Source organism: Brachionichthys hirsutus, chromosome 17, assembly GCF_040956055.1.
Source record: "Brachionichthys hirsutus isolate HB-005 chromosome 17, CSIRO-AGI_Bhir_v1, whole genome shotgun sequence".
Taxonomy (NCBI): Eukaryota; Metazoa; Chordata; class Actinopteri; order Lophiiformes; family Brachionichthyidae; genus Brachionichthys; species Brachionichthys hirsutus.
The window spans coordinates 8836572-8852013 of NC_090913.1; the positions used below are offsets into that span (position 1 = coordinate 8836572).

The 15442-nt window shown below is 44.9% G+C and overlaps 1 protein-coding gene across 1 annotated transcript in view; it reads right to left on the reverse strand.

Annotated features, from left to right (window-relative positions):
• Positions 1 to 6987: 6987 nt before the first annotated feature.
• Positions 6988 to 15442, reverse strand: part of cxxc4 (CXXC finger 4) — a 50074-nt gene continuing 41619 nt past the window's right edge. Inside the window, exon 3 of the mRNA XM_068751041.1 lies at positions 6988 to 7186. Within this exon, the coding sequence (XP_068607142.1) occupies positions 6988 to 7186 (199 nt within the window). The remainder of the gene's footprint in view (positions 7187 to 15442) is intronic.

The window sequence follows — 15442 nt, forward strand, 5'->3', positions numbered from 1 at the left end:
CGGTTTTTCTTTCGTATATCACTGACACTTCGGTCTTATCAAACCGTGCATTGTCCTCTGACATACCGATGCGGCCCAGACCACGGCTCTCAGCACCTGTGGAGGGGAATACCTAGACTGACTCCGGGCTCGTGACGTCTCATCCTGTTACGGTTCATTTGAAATTCCCCCCTTTTTTTATTCCTTGTAAATGGTTTTATTGTCTCTTGACTTTGGTAATGAATCTAACACTCGACACTCCACAGATTTAAAGTTCCTAAAAAATGTCAATAAAAACAGAATGCAATGATGTGCAAAATTAATTTTAAGCAATAACAAAGACAAGATATTTAATATTCCAAAAATCCAAGTGATGAAACTCATTTTTTTATTTTTTTTTCATGCAAAATTGAAATATATTCTTTAATTCGATGCCTGTAACATGTTTTTGATGCAGTGCTGCCTGAGAGATCAAAGGTCAAGACATTACTTTCTCCAGAAACTGTCAATCTTTTGGAAGAAGTTTTTGGCACGTCGAAAAATTCTGAATTAGAATATGTTGAGATATATTATTATATATTATTCAATCAAAAATGAAAGGATGTCAAGAAGGCTACAGAGATGATCACATTCTGTCCGGCTAATGATTCGCAGGGCGCCCCATTGTTTTTTGGAATGGGGCTTCATTATTTAAGGTACTTCTTACCTACTTTGACAAATGACCCATTTACAGCGACATAACACATTTGACACATGCAAGACAAAATTGCCACCCCTTCGATGCAGCCTGACGTAAACAAGATTTAACTCACGAGTCAGAAATAAGACAGCAATTTACTCTAAACCTTGACCTTGCCTCTAAGCAGTATGATCGCACCCTATTGGCTGGACTTTTCAAACTGTCTCAAGTCTATTGATAGCCTCTAATTACTGCAGAGATATTACTCGTGGTATTTTGTGGTACTGTGTGGATGCCGTCATACTTACTGGCCTTTAACATTGTTCTAGTTTTTATCACATCTGCCTGGTGGTATTTTTTTTGTCCGAAGCTACTCTGATGTTTCCCAGAGAACCTTCAGACCTCAGAAACCTCCATCCAGACATTGAACTGTAACCGCGGTTCAAAGGACTTCTTTGTTACGGTCCACTTTGACTCATGCATCCTGATATGGATATGCTGATCCAGGCTCATTACATCAAAAAGCACATCACAAACCGTTACCGAGGTTAAACACACAATCCGCTGGACTGTATTGCTGATAAAGGCCTTTATTGAGGTGGTGTGTTTTCACTTTGAAGTCCTCTTGTCTCGTTAGAACGCTTCCCAACGAGCAGAGACATAATGGCAAGACAGGAAGAGGAGGGTGTTGTTTCATACATGAGGTTAGTCTAATACCCACAGAACGGCTCCATTCATTCAGTCACAATACGCCGTCATGCACTTCTCAGTCTTTCTCTCTCTCCTTTCCAAAAATACAATATCGATAATTTCACATTTGTGAAACCGAGTAACTCTATTTAATCATTTAATAGCTATTAGGGGATGTAAATAATAAATGGAGAAGAATAAAAAAAAAACTCAGGAGAGTCTCCTAATGCTGTGACTCAAATTACAAATGTACACAGAACAAGTATTTATAAATAGAAGCGCTCTCATTTACTTCGCATTTACAGGCACAGGTGTTCAGCTCCACCCATCCGAGGACCTGCAAGGAAGAGCAAACACAGTCCTGGCTGGAAGGCATATGAGGCCACAGCTGGAGAGAGGCGTGGGTGAGGAGGGAGGGAGGGAGGATTCACTTCCGCTGCCGGTTTCTTGTTCTGGCAGTCACATGAGCGCAGTGTGGCCACCATCCACGCGTGTTTAACCGTCTCGAGCCACTGGGCCACCGTGGGAGCAATGCTGGAATAAACACACGGAAAGAATGACGCTGCAAAAACTGTCAAAAGATAATAATTCAGTTTTTAAGATGTCAAATGCTGACTTACTTTGCTCTGACAAGTAATCTATTGTGCACTGATAGGAAGCATCTGCCTGAGGTCAGCGTTAGAGCACATGCAAGTGCAAGTATTGCAGTTCCTCTATTCTATTGGTTGTTAAAACCTCGTGTACATACTGTATATAGTTGTTTGTTTTTCAAGGAGGTTAATAAACTGACTCACAAAAGAGATGACATCATTCCTCTTTATTGTCATGTGATGCCTTACAACACCTCAAGATATCCGTAAGGCAAACAAACAAAACAGGAAATGTTCATGGCCCAGTGGGGGAACTTTGCATTTTAAATATTTGTCAGAATCTGCATTAAATTGAATAAATATAAGAATTTTTCCAAAAGGAAGACGTGACTTTTGTGAGATAACAATGGTGTCGGGTTGTGGCCTTGATTGTGGGTCCACTTTAAGGATAATGGAGTCAGACAGTCGCAGCACGAACGAAAAAAGCAAAAGGATGAGTCATTGTTTGAACAAGAGTCTCACGTCATCGCCATGTGACCTTGTTATCATTGTTTTACAGACTGAAATGACTGTTTATTAAGATTTATACATGCCTTAAGATTATGTGTTGAATGATTTAAAACTATAGAGTCACAGCTGTGTCAACATTTATGCTCAGCTGACAACCAGCCTGATCAAAACAGCCGACGTCTCCTATTACAGGAAGATCAGGAAGAAAGTAATTGTAAGTCACATGTTTTATTCCACCACCTCTTATTAGAGACAGGAAAGGAGCGATGTCTGCTCGGTAATGAGGGTGTGGTCAGTTGGAAACATTTTATAACCACATCCGGTGAACGCCATTAAATATTTATTTAGCTCTAATACATTATTCACTGGAGAACAGACAACATGACAAAGCTTCAAGTTCAAAAGTGACGTTTTCCAACACCTTCCCAAAACTGTCCTCACAATGGATCTGTCACTCTACAAATGTTTAAGAATAAGTATGGATGAGAGATTTTTCAAAAGACTGACAAACACCATGAATGTATATGTTTTTTTTATTCCCCCATAAACCTTTTGGAAAATAATGTGTTACAGACAAAAATCAAAAGGTTGAGCCAGAAGGCTTCGGAAGGAATTGATTTAATTTGCGTAAGAAGCCCTTGTAATATTCAGAATTCATCACCTTTTCAGTGATTCAGAGAAGCCACGTTTTAGTGGGTTAATCAACTCACCGGTAGGGGGCAGAATTGATCCAAATTTAAACTAATGCTATTTAGAACGGAAGTGAAACGTGATTGTTGCATCCTCTTGTGTGGATATGTAGACAGTTGATTACTGACTAATTATACCATATAATAATAGTAATAATAATCCTAATAATAATAATAATAGAGAGGCCTTCATTGTGAACTCCATTGCATATATTTCTGAGACAAGTTATACTGCAAACAAGCCCTGGGAGTTCAATAAAACAGAATCAGTAATTTATAAATATATAACATTGAACCTGATATCAGGCTGAAAGCACAAAGACAGATGTGTCCATCAGCGCTGCCTCCTCCTCCAGTAAATAACGACTGGCGTTCAAACTGAAGGGCTCCGGTGAGTAAAAAGACATTTTACGTTTGTTTCAACCAAATGTAAGACGTTGAAGTCAGCAGAGAAGGAGCTAGACAGGCTGCATCCGTGAGGCCTGAGCTGCTCTCAGACAGATAATGTGTGTAGTCACCCCCCCCCCCCCCCTCGACTCCCACCCTCCCTGCCTCCCACATCAACGCCATCCCTCCAGGCAATATGAGACGTCTGGGAGAGCAGAAGGGTGAAACTGGAGAGATGCCGTAGTCGCTGGCCCATGTAATAGAACGATAGAGGTGTGTGCCAGCGTGGCAGTGGACGCCCACGCCCACACACACACACACACACACACTGGGACGTTTAGACTGCAGATTAATCAGCAGAAGAGCATTAATTGTGGCAGTTTTTACCTTTTTTTTTGGGACCTTCTCTTTGTGAGGAGACAGTGCATGGTTTTTTTTGTAAAATACCAACCCCATAACCTTTTTAATCTGTTCCTCTTTTATAACATAAATAATTGTATCTAATGAAATCCACAGCAAGAGGCTTCACGTCACATAAACTCGAAATCGGTTTGTCACCTTGCTTTTGCAAAGCTGTTCCTGATTCATTTGGTTTCATTCTACTTTATTAATGAAATTCAAAATTCAAAATTTCTTAGCATGAAAAGAATGGCTCTTGTGAAGCCTGAAAGAACGCGTGCATCATCTGGGTTTGCTCCATGACCTGACCTTTGGTGAAAGGATAACTTCTATGAACACACGTCTGTATTTCTGCAGACAGAGCACTTACATCTGCACAACCAAGTATTACATAGGGCTTATAAAAGCAGAGAGAGACTATTGCTCCCCCAGGATGGTAGTTTCTCTGTATTTACAACTGGCCCAGCAGATTTAGCAGCTTCCCGTCATGTGACCCGACTGTCTCCAAGAGGTCTGGACCAAACACTTGTTGTCAGGAAGCAGAGCAGGGTGGATTGGAACATTGCCATAGCAAACATGTAAACACAAGCAGACGGATGTTAGACAGTCCGTCGGTAAACTTTTTGTGTCTCTGTGTGCCTCATGAACTCGGGCAAATAAAATATTCACATGGCAAAAAAGAACAAAATGCCTCATTGCGTGGCAGGTCATGTGACGGAGGATCACGTGCAGTTTTGACAACAAACACTCATGAAGAAATCCCACTTGCAGACAGAGAAGAAGTATGCCATAAATCATTGTTAAATTCTCATTTGAGCCTCATCCATTCAACAACTGTCCGTCAGGTACCGGTCCTCACCACTAGATGGCACTGTGCTGACAGCAATGCCTCCCTCCCAGAGCACACTGACCTTATTCCCTATCTATCTAATTACACATTAGACCTGTAATATGCCATTCCACATCCATGGGTCTCAGATGAATGGTTTTACCCTCCCTTCCTCTTCTCATCTCTCTCCTCCTATCCTTCCCTTTTCCTACCCCCCATCATCACGCTGTTCCGGCCAGCTTCCCTCAATTACTGTCACAGACAGGCCACAACATCGGGGGGGGGGGGGGGGGGGGGGTGAGGAAAAGGTGGTAGAAAAGGGAAGGAGGAGGAGATATGCATATGGATGCGAAGAGAGGAGAAGACAGATGCTGACATACCAGTGCATGGTATATGTTTACAGGTGTGTTTCCATGTGTGTGCATTTGTGTTACGTGCCCATGAGCCAATTGCTTACCACACACTATGGCATTGTGACAGCAGCGGTTTAACATTTGTGAAGGGTTACATTTCTTTAGGTTACTAGTTGTAGCGAAAATAAAGACAGAAAACCGAAAATATGACGACTGCGGACATCAAAACGTATTTTCAACGGACGTTTTTACAAAACGAAAACAGATTAGCCAAAGATCTATCTGCGAGGAGAACTCGTCTTCAGTGTCGATGGAGAGCATCTGACCACTGGAGCCACGCGGCTGAACTCCAGGTTAAGATCCGGCTAGGATGACGAGCTTCCTTAGATCATTTAGTTCGTGGAGAGACGAGACTCTCTGTGGCCTCAGCTGTCCGGGCGTCTCAGATGTATAGTCTTGACAATAATGTCCTTAGCCACACTAAATTGCTGCTGCCGGGCTCGGAAAGAGCCTTTTAGGGCTACAGGCAAGGGGGCGAAGAGTGAGGTGAATCTGTTGCATTGTGACTGCACATTAATTGAGGAAGCTCGGGTCCCGAGTCCCTAAATGGGGACAATGTCTGTGACATGGACAAGAAGACAAGAGCTCTTCTGAGGAGGTACGAAAGGAGTCGAAGGACAGCCGTGAGAAAGCACCCGATCCCAGCCATACGACAGAGACTGTCGGACGAGCGTACAAATACAGACACACTTAAAAATGAATGAAAAGTGTGCGCTGGAGTAGCGGCAGAAGTGCCTCGGCTCTACAATAGCGTCCCTTACTTCGTCCTGCCCATTGACTGATGCCACAGAGAGAGAAGTGGAACAAGCTCTGCATAATGGAGGAACGGAATGGCGTGGGAGTGCTGGCCACATCAAGGGAGTAAATCTAATGATGCATGTCTTCCGGGAGCCGTGGGCTTTTATGTCTTCAACCAAACTTAAGCAAGTCCGGTTGATTTTGTTTTTGTTTTTATTTTTTTTCTTCATGATTCAACCTTGCTTCGCCGCCCCAAAAATGATGGGACAGGGTGCAGCTGACTTGGCACTGGGCTCAGGCCGGACCTTGGGGTAGTCTACACGGTTCCATCACATCACCACCCAAGTATCCCCAGAAACAGGGGACAGCCGCATCTCATGTACTAAAATAGCCGTCTCCCAGTCCTCTTTGCCAACAGGAATAACGAACACCATCTGGAGAGAGAACCATTTCAACCCGTCTGTTTCTGGGTGCTCAAGTCGGACAGCATCACCTCCAAATCGCATTTGGGTCGAGTCGAAGTTCCGCAGCTGTAAGGCCACACCTATAGCACAACGTTACCAGCTTGCCAGGCACAGCACGGGCTATGCTGGCCACCATTCCCCTTAAGCATCGAAGGAGGCGTGCCTGACATTTTGGGGATTTTCTCTGACAGACATTGAAGCAAGCAAACAGGTGTCTGGCAAACGCAACAATCCAGAGAGCGACCTGTGGACCATCCCTCCTACGCACAAAGACAGTGGAAAAAGCTGATGCTGATCAAAATGCTACTCCCGGTAAATGACATGTCAATGTTTGCATTGATCTCAGGTAGCATCGGGACGTTTTTATTCCACGAAGGCAACAACCTTAAAGACGGCTGCATTTATAGCGTTTTACATTTTAAAGTGACACAAAGAAGCGACTCGGTTCTCCTTATGCGTCCTTTATGGCACAAATCAAATTTGCCACACATCTTTCCACACACGTATCAAAACTCACCTCCACCGATTTATCACCTGCATCTATTTTTTTTACCTCCCTTCACAGAGGAACAACCTCATGATTCCATGCAGCTGTTTTTATGCCGGTTTAGCCTGGCCAATCAATACTGCGTCCCATTCTGCCCGTCCTCCAGGTGTGTTGTAACAACAGGATGTCGAGCAGCAGCGGCGGCGAGGATCTCGATGTACGGAGACGCAGCGGGATCGTCCAGGCCGGGGGTGTCAGCCAACCAGCCAGCCAACAGGTTCGCCCTCCCTCCAGCGTTCTCCACCCCGCCCCACCTCCACATCCGCTCCTTCCTACGAGCCTCATTACGAGAGGTAGAAAACGCTCAGATAACCCCCCCCCCCCCCCCCCCAGCCAGCCCCTGCTGCATCGTGGCCGTGAAGAGAGAGAGAGAGAGAGAGAGAGAGAGAGAAAAAAAAGAGTCAGGTGCTAAATGTGAACGTGGATTAGTTTCTATGCCAACGGCGGTAGGACGCTCTCACGCAGCCAGCCAGGAAGGGTCCCTGCAAGACTCTTGTTTTTGTCCCTCTTGTTTTCTCTCCCCCCCCCAGCCTCCCTCCCCTCTCCTCTATCAGTAGGGGAGATAAGGCTGGGCCCAGTGCTTGGTATTAAACCTTATCTCCCCAGCTGGGGCTAAGGCCTGTTGGATTTGACGACACAGAAGCTCCTGTTCAACTCAAACACGCCTCGTTTTAATGGCCCCCCATTAGCATCAGTTTGGCCACCATGATGCCGTTTAAAAATGGCTCTGCTGGGTTTTAACTTTGGATTCTGAGGCTGAATAATCCGTCCGAAAATGCATGCATGAACTTTAACATCCATCCAGACAAATATTCTAATTGATTAGCAGGACTACCCCCCCCCCCCCCCCCCCCCAACCCACTGCATTTCTATTGGAGTGACAGCCAATGGTTCCTTTGTGTGGCGTTTCCTCCTGAAGCTGCTGTCCCTCTCGCTTTCTGTGAAGGTTGAGCGAGAATGAGAGGGGCTGGGTGGGTGGAAGGGAGGATGGGAGGGAGGGGAGGGAAGGGAGACGGAAAAGAAAAGAGACAGGGGCAAAGAAAGCCACTGGGGGGGCAGGAGCAGCAGAAGGAGGATAGGAGGAGATGGGAAGGGGAGGAAGGTGCGCTCACGCTCAGGCAAGCAGGAAGGGGTTAAGGTGAAAACAATAACAAGGGGAGCGGGGAGCGTGCGTCTCCGTGCGCCTCCGTGCGCCTCCCTGCGCCTCCCTGCGCCTCCCTGGAAGTGTCAGGCGCTCTGTTCATTGACAGTGTCGTGCACCCGCCGCCCCGAGAGCGCCAGCAGCCTCACAAAGACAGACAGCTCGAATTAATCCCACGGGGGGAGTGCGTGACAGTTTGGCAGAGCGGAGAATTGAAAGGGAGGACGATGCCGAGAATGGGGAAGGCGCGAGCATTTGTCAAATCATAATTAAATGATGAATCACTATTCTGTTATTAACGATATTCCCGCCCGAACCTTCCTCTTCAGCACCAAAAAAAAAAAAAAAAAGAAAAAAGAAAAAAGATGGAAAGGGAGAAATGAGCGACCACCGGCTTTGTGGCCGCTGACAAAAAGAGGATTTATTACCAGCTCACCTTATTTTACAGGGTTGTGGTTGCACATAATATTTTGTTGTTAATGGTTTGCAGACAGAATTAAGATAATCAGAAGACACCCCATTAGGACAAATATATTATAAATCATGCATTTAAAAAAAAAAAGTGTTTATTGGAAATTATATATGATCCATGTCTTTCCACAACATCTTCTTTAAAAATAAAATAAAAATTGTGTTATTGTAAGACAAGAGTGAACTTAAGGGATTCGTCCTGATTGATTGAGATCCATTATTTTCTGTCACTTTAAAATAAAGCAAAATGTGTTGAACGAATAATCGTGAGTATAATAATGAAACGTATTGCAGGCAAAACCTCTCAAAGCTAGTTGGGACACGGCCTGTTAGTAGCTGCTAAACTCAGAACCACTGAATTGTTATTCAAGGAAATGGAAATCAATCGACTGATCATAGTTTTATTGCTGGCATCATGTACACCACAAGCACACGGATATACAATCACACATATTTTAATGGGTTTGAAAAACAGATCTAAAGAAACAAAAACTGCAGAGATGCCTTCTTTTAGCAGGATGACAAACCTCCAGCTAAACATGGAGATCACATGATAGTTTACCTTTTTATTATATATATATATTAAACTTGTGGTGGATGACTGCCCGCCCCTTTCTCAGCACACAAGATGCGATTCACGGGACTGTGTGTAAAACCAGCAGGTTTTAGCTCCATTTTCTCTCCCTTTCCTTTTAATGACACAGTGACCCCCCCCAGATAGAACACGCGTTGTGGTGAAGAAGCACAACAAATGGCTGGGCATGGATCAGTGATGGAGCGTGGTCAATTATTCCTCGTTTCTCTTATTACTGGCATCAGTGCACCACTTTGAAAAGCCTCTGTGTACCCACTCAATGTCCTACAGGCAGATATGCACCTAATCAACACTAAGTAATCCAAATGTACTTAGTAACTAACGACATCAAATAAAAGTACAGCGTTTGCCTCCAAAATGTGCACGGAGCATAAGAAGGAAGTAGAACAAAACCGTTTTGGGTGAGTACAGAACTTTATATCTTTGGGTTCATCGCTGTAGTTATTCTATATTTTAACCTCATATTTTGTGCAAATCCTTATGGGCTGTAAATAGAGGTTATCTGTATTCTTGATATTATTCATAATCAATATTGGTACCAGCCTTTGTTTTGTGTGTTTGTACATTCATGCTGTAGTGTCAGCTTGGTTTTTGAGCCTTTCTGACTGGAGATGGACACAATTACAAGCTTCGCGTGATAAAAACATGCATATCTTCTCCTCTGAATACACCGACACATTACCAAAATGCTTTTGGATACGTCCTCTCTCGTACAGTCGCACAAAAAAGACACACTCTTCCCTTGGTTGACCACGAACGAGCATCACGGAGAACAGGTTGGGCACTTCGTCCCTCCCGAAAAGCCTCTTCACAATTCAATAACACTTCAACACATGACCATTTACCTGGCAAAGAGAAGCATCGTAGAAAAAAAATACCCCCCCCCCATTCCATATAACCTGCGTATTTCCTTCTTTGTAAAGAACGGATGTAAAAAAATTAAAAATCTTGGAAGCTGAGAGAGGAAGTCTGAGCAATTAAAGAACCATTAGCAGCACCTCTCTGAAAAAGCCATTAATCAAGAAGCAGCAGCGGCGCTGCTCAAAATGGCAAGCACAATGTACGCCGAGGAGGACGAGCGACAAGATGGTCAAATTGGAAGATGTGTCTACTTGTGAAGTGTAGGCTCGACGTACACGAAGCGCTACAAGGATTCAAACCTAACAGTTCCCCAAACGATGTATTAGGATGTTCGTTTTTCAGTAGGTCGATCTTCCAGGGTCATAAAGTTCTACAGCCCCCCCCCCCCCCACTTGAAAGGATTACATTAGGTTGGTATTACTTTAGACTTTTGCTTTTGATAACAAATCCCATGAATACTGTCAATACCTTCAGAGCCCGGAGCCTCTTCTTCCATCTGTTCTGATTGTCTTATGGCGTGAAAAGCCTGCGTAGTCTCCGGATTTCATTTGTATAAAACAAAGGAAAGGAAGAGAGAATATATATATATATATTTTTTTTAATAGTTATGAAAGAACTGTGTCACAACTATTAAACTGTACGCTATTTTTAGAACAAGAGGGATATAAGATTATGAATGCTAATATTATCGATCGCATTAATCCAACCATGTTGTATAAACACTGTCAAAAATCTGGCAGCTGCACATTAATTAGGAGTATTGATAAAACATCGGGGGTTCTGCTGGTTCAGCAGGCCACACATTATTAGGGAAAGGTTAAGTGCCCGGCCGACATTTAATTTCCTTCCTCCACCTCCGTTTCTCTCTCCATCTCGGTCTCTTCTTCTCACTCCACATTTCCCTTCCACCTTTTGTTTTTTTTTCTTGTCTTCCTTGCTTTCAACTGAAACACTCAAATCATATTTCTTTATTTGAGATTTTTCTTTTTTTTTTTTTTTCCTTTTTTCGGACGGGTTTAGCCGAGCTCTAAAGAATAGTTGGTTTCCCATCAGTTCCTCACAGCCATCATGCAGACACACACACACACAAAAGCACATTCACAGACGCGCACGCACACACACACACACACACACACACACACACACACACACCGTCTCTCGCTGTCATTTAGCAGCATCCGCTTCAGCAACACGCTTGCAAGATGGATGCCCTCTCACACGCATTTATCCGCCAGCTCCACGGTGCTTTATTATCTAATTTTGACAGCCCGGTCCCGCCCATAGTGCCGCTGTACTGCTGCCGACGTTTCCCCCCAGGGACAGTCTGGGCGAGGCCTCTGGTGAACCCAATCGCAAAGTGCTAAATGTGTGGTGCAGCTCGAATGCTAATTTCCCAACGCGGTGAAAGACCTCCTGTCAGTGCGGCTACCCCTTCAGCCCTGTCTTAGCGGTTCCCGCCACGGCTCCAACTAAAAATACACACATAAACAAACCCACCGGGCTCGCTCAGACAAATTTTTCCGATTTTTCTCTGGTTGGTCCATAAAAATCTGAATCTTCAATGCTGCTCCAGGGTCCAAGGTTTACTGGGGCTGATAAAAATGATGATTTTGAGAGACGGCGTCTGCACCTGAAGGGGCGATGACAAGACAAGATTGAAATGTGTGTGCAGCTCTACCAGGCGGCTGCGATGAGGGATGGCTGTCTGCTCTCTCTGAGGTCTGAGTGGATGAAACATTAAGCCACCTTAGGATAACTGATGGCCGGTTGATGAATGGCCGTGGTTGACACCTTCGCCGTTCATCACGGCGCTCAGAATGATTGTGATCCGTCAAAACGCTGGTTTGCATTAGGATTATCTAATGCCTGTTTTTCACGTCATCCGAACGCGTGAGGCTCGTCATCAAGGTGTGGCGGCTGTCGTGCTTTGCTTCGAGGCGTAACGATAAATGTGCTTTTTTTTCTTTTGCCTGCTTTTTGCCTTGCAGGATAAATGTCCCTTTCTAATGGTAAGACTTTGAACGAGGCTAATATATACAGTATGTGACCGTGTTTCTGTAAAATCTGAATAACAGATTATCCTGAAATGATATCCCCCCCTCCCCATGTGTGATTTAACTGATTTGGTCGTAATGTAAGATCGAAAACCCAGAAATGGACATTGGCCCCACAAGCCAGCCATTTAGCCAATGACGGAGTGGGAAATCAGGTGTTTTCCTTGGAGCAGGAAGCATTTGCTGACGACCTCCTTTGGTTTTAAAATCGCACAGGGGAGGAGTTCTCCTCCAGGCATTTACGACCCACTTTATATTACGCCTCACGTGTGAAATTGGATCCAGTGTGGTTTTTTAACACTGTAAAGCTGCCGTTTATCTCAGAATTCCAGTCAGGTTTTTACCTCTTACACTTATTTCTGTCGTTTGCCCGCTGTGGAAATTCAACGGCCAGTTTTTTGAAATGATCTCTTCGACTTTGTTTTGAATTTCTCCAGAAAAATAAAAAACCAACACATCATGAAAGATATTCTTTCCCTGCCACAGCGGTTCCACACTGTGATTTGGAGATGAATAAAAATATAAATGTCTGTATTTTTCACCAGAACAATGAATGGGTTTGGCTTAAAATTCCATTGTGGTTTCGACAGTTGTGACACCTAACTTGGGGGCTTTAGATCTCATGGGTATTAGATTCTTTGTCCCCCCCCCCCTCCTAAAATCAGATAATCCTCATTTCATGTCCGTGGTTTGCCAGTGTCATGAGGTGCTTCAGCCATTGAATTGGTAATTTCATTCCAATTCCCCCCAAAGGCTCGCCTTGCGGTCCTAACCATCTCCTCCTCCCCTTCCCAATCCGAACATGCCGGCCCTGCATTTGGTCGAATTGCCTAAACCCAGAGCGACTGTAATTTCTGAAGAGGCTGCCGAGTGGTGCTTTGAAGGAGGAGGGGAGAGGAGGACTAGAAGAAGAAGAAAGGGGAAAAAAAGGGAGGCAGTGATGGCGATGACATTGGGCATGCAGGAACAAGAAGCTATAGGTAAGAGCAGGTGGATGTGCAGCGGATGGATGGATGGTGTTAAGTGCTCTCGCCGAGGAGTCAAGCCCTCCCTCTACCCGGCCGAAGCCCCCGCTCTCGACTTTCGGTCCGATTCCCTTTGAAGCAATTACCCTTTCACCTGGACAAGCTTATCACAGATTCACTCCGGTCGCATCCACCACCCCAGCACCACCCCCACCACCAGATCCCTTCCGACAGCAGGACTCCAACCACAACTGCAAAGACAAAGTTACAACAGGATGCAGTTAAATCATCGCCTCTGCAAAACATCAGCGCCAAATATCAAAGGAATTCTTATACTTTCAAAACTTAAGTTGCTGCTTTGGCTCAGGATTCTATTGATTATTAATAAAATCGCCTTCGCCGCGGTAACTGCTCAATGATCATTGAACGCAGCGCCAGCGGGTGGCTAAAGTAACTCCACGGAGGGCAACGAGCATAAGCTGTAAAACGGTTTATTGAGCCTGGAAACAACGAGAGCAATAAACGCACGGCTGCAAATGTTCACACCACAAACTATAACAGATCACACGGCCAGCGTCTGTGGCGTTCTCTCCACGGGTTACTCGGGGTCATACCAGTTATCTCGTTTAAATCTTAAATACCATTGTACACGCTGAAGATGTTAGATGAAGTATTCGGTTCACATAGCACGGGCAGAATGGCGGGTTAGCTTGCTGTTTAGATTAAAATATTTAGCTATTTGATAAAAGATCTACTGTTTTCTCTCCTGTTTTAGGTGAAGCCGATCTGGAATCTGATTGTCGGACGTCTCTCGATGTCCTGCTGTGCCTGTTGAAAACAGATGTGATGGTCAGTTACTTGAATAAAATCACCTTTCTAATTAACAGTAGTTTCCACTTGACAAGTAATATTGAGGAGGGCAGGATATTTGATCCTGCCCTCAACTAACCTCAAACAGACTAAAAACTGTCTCAAACATGGATTTCTGCTCATAAATAGACAAAAAAGGTTGAATTATGTGATTAAATAACACGCTTATTGGGTTTAAACTCAATGAGCGTGTTATTTCATATCAGTCCAGCGAGGGGCAACGACTCTAAAACACAGAGTGGCCTTTGTTATTTCGGTTCCGACATCGTGAGGATGGCCAGTAGTTGGAATATTCCAGTAAATGCAGCGGGAATATGTGTGTGTGTGCACGTTTGTACGTCTGGCAGCTTGCATAAGTGCGTGCCTGTCTGTCTACGATTTGGGCCCACACATTGTCCTGTCAGGGGTGTGTGCAGCTAATCTTTATGCACCCTGTGACCTCCTCACTGCAAACCCCGCTAAATATATTATTCCCCTGGGCCTTTCATTGCTGCTTGGTGTCAGAAATCAATATGTATGAGGCGCGTAGATGGGAATTTCTAATAGATCTCTGCGGCCCTGCGCTGCTCTTCAATATCTGCCTTGGACTATTAGTGCCGGCTCAGTGGCGGTGAAATAACCGAGATAATCTTTTAAGGTACCTTTCTTAAGGTGGAACGGCAACTCCCGCTCTGCACCCTCCTCCGTGCAGCTGAATGCAAAGGATGCTGTCTGTGTTTTAAACCGCCGTATCTAAATGTTATTTACAGCGTCAGTGTCAGATGTGCATGGCACCATGAAATATTAATGAAATATAGAATCCAGTAATAATCTTAACCAATTAATCATTCCGATGATAAAAATAGGGGCTCAGAACAACAAGACGAAAACAGACCATTCCTCACGGTTGGCCACATTCCGTTCTCACATAAATAAAGAGGCTTATAGGTGTTTTTCTCACATGTGAACGCCAACGATGTGGAGAGTCACATTTTTGTTAATACACGTGCGCCTCTGCGAGCGTGTCTGCAGGGATGTGCCTCAATGCTAATTGCCCATATTCCTAATGCAGGGATGATTTGCTGCAGCACTTAGCTGCAACGCGGCACACGAACCTGACTGTAGTTTCCGTCTCTCTCCCCTCCATCACCTAGAACCCCCCCCCACAACAACCACCTCCCGCCTCTCTCCCCGCTACATTGAGGAGGAGAAGAAAAGACATCCGGCATCAGCAGGCAGTTAGAGGATTGGTGCGAGAGGTGGAGAGAAGGAAGCAGGCGGGAGGAGGAGGAGGAGGCGGAGGAGGTGGAGGAAGAGGCGGGAGTGGTTTGCTCAGACAGCGTGTGGTCTCCAGGGAGGGACAGAGGCTGAAATTATTCTACGGTCACAGCCCCCCCTCCTCGCTCCAGACGAGGACCTTAGTGTATAATCCTTGGCGCTCGCCTGCTCGTAAATCTGCCGTCCCTGAGACAAAGGTTATATCTCTCTCCTTCAGGACCACCGGCCGCTGACCGAACACCGCAAACCTGCACTATTGGAACCGCAGCATCAGCCCCTGTAGAGACACATTAATCACACCAGTGGCAATCATT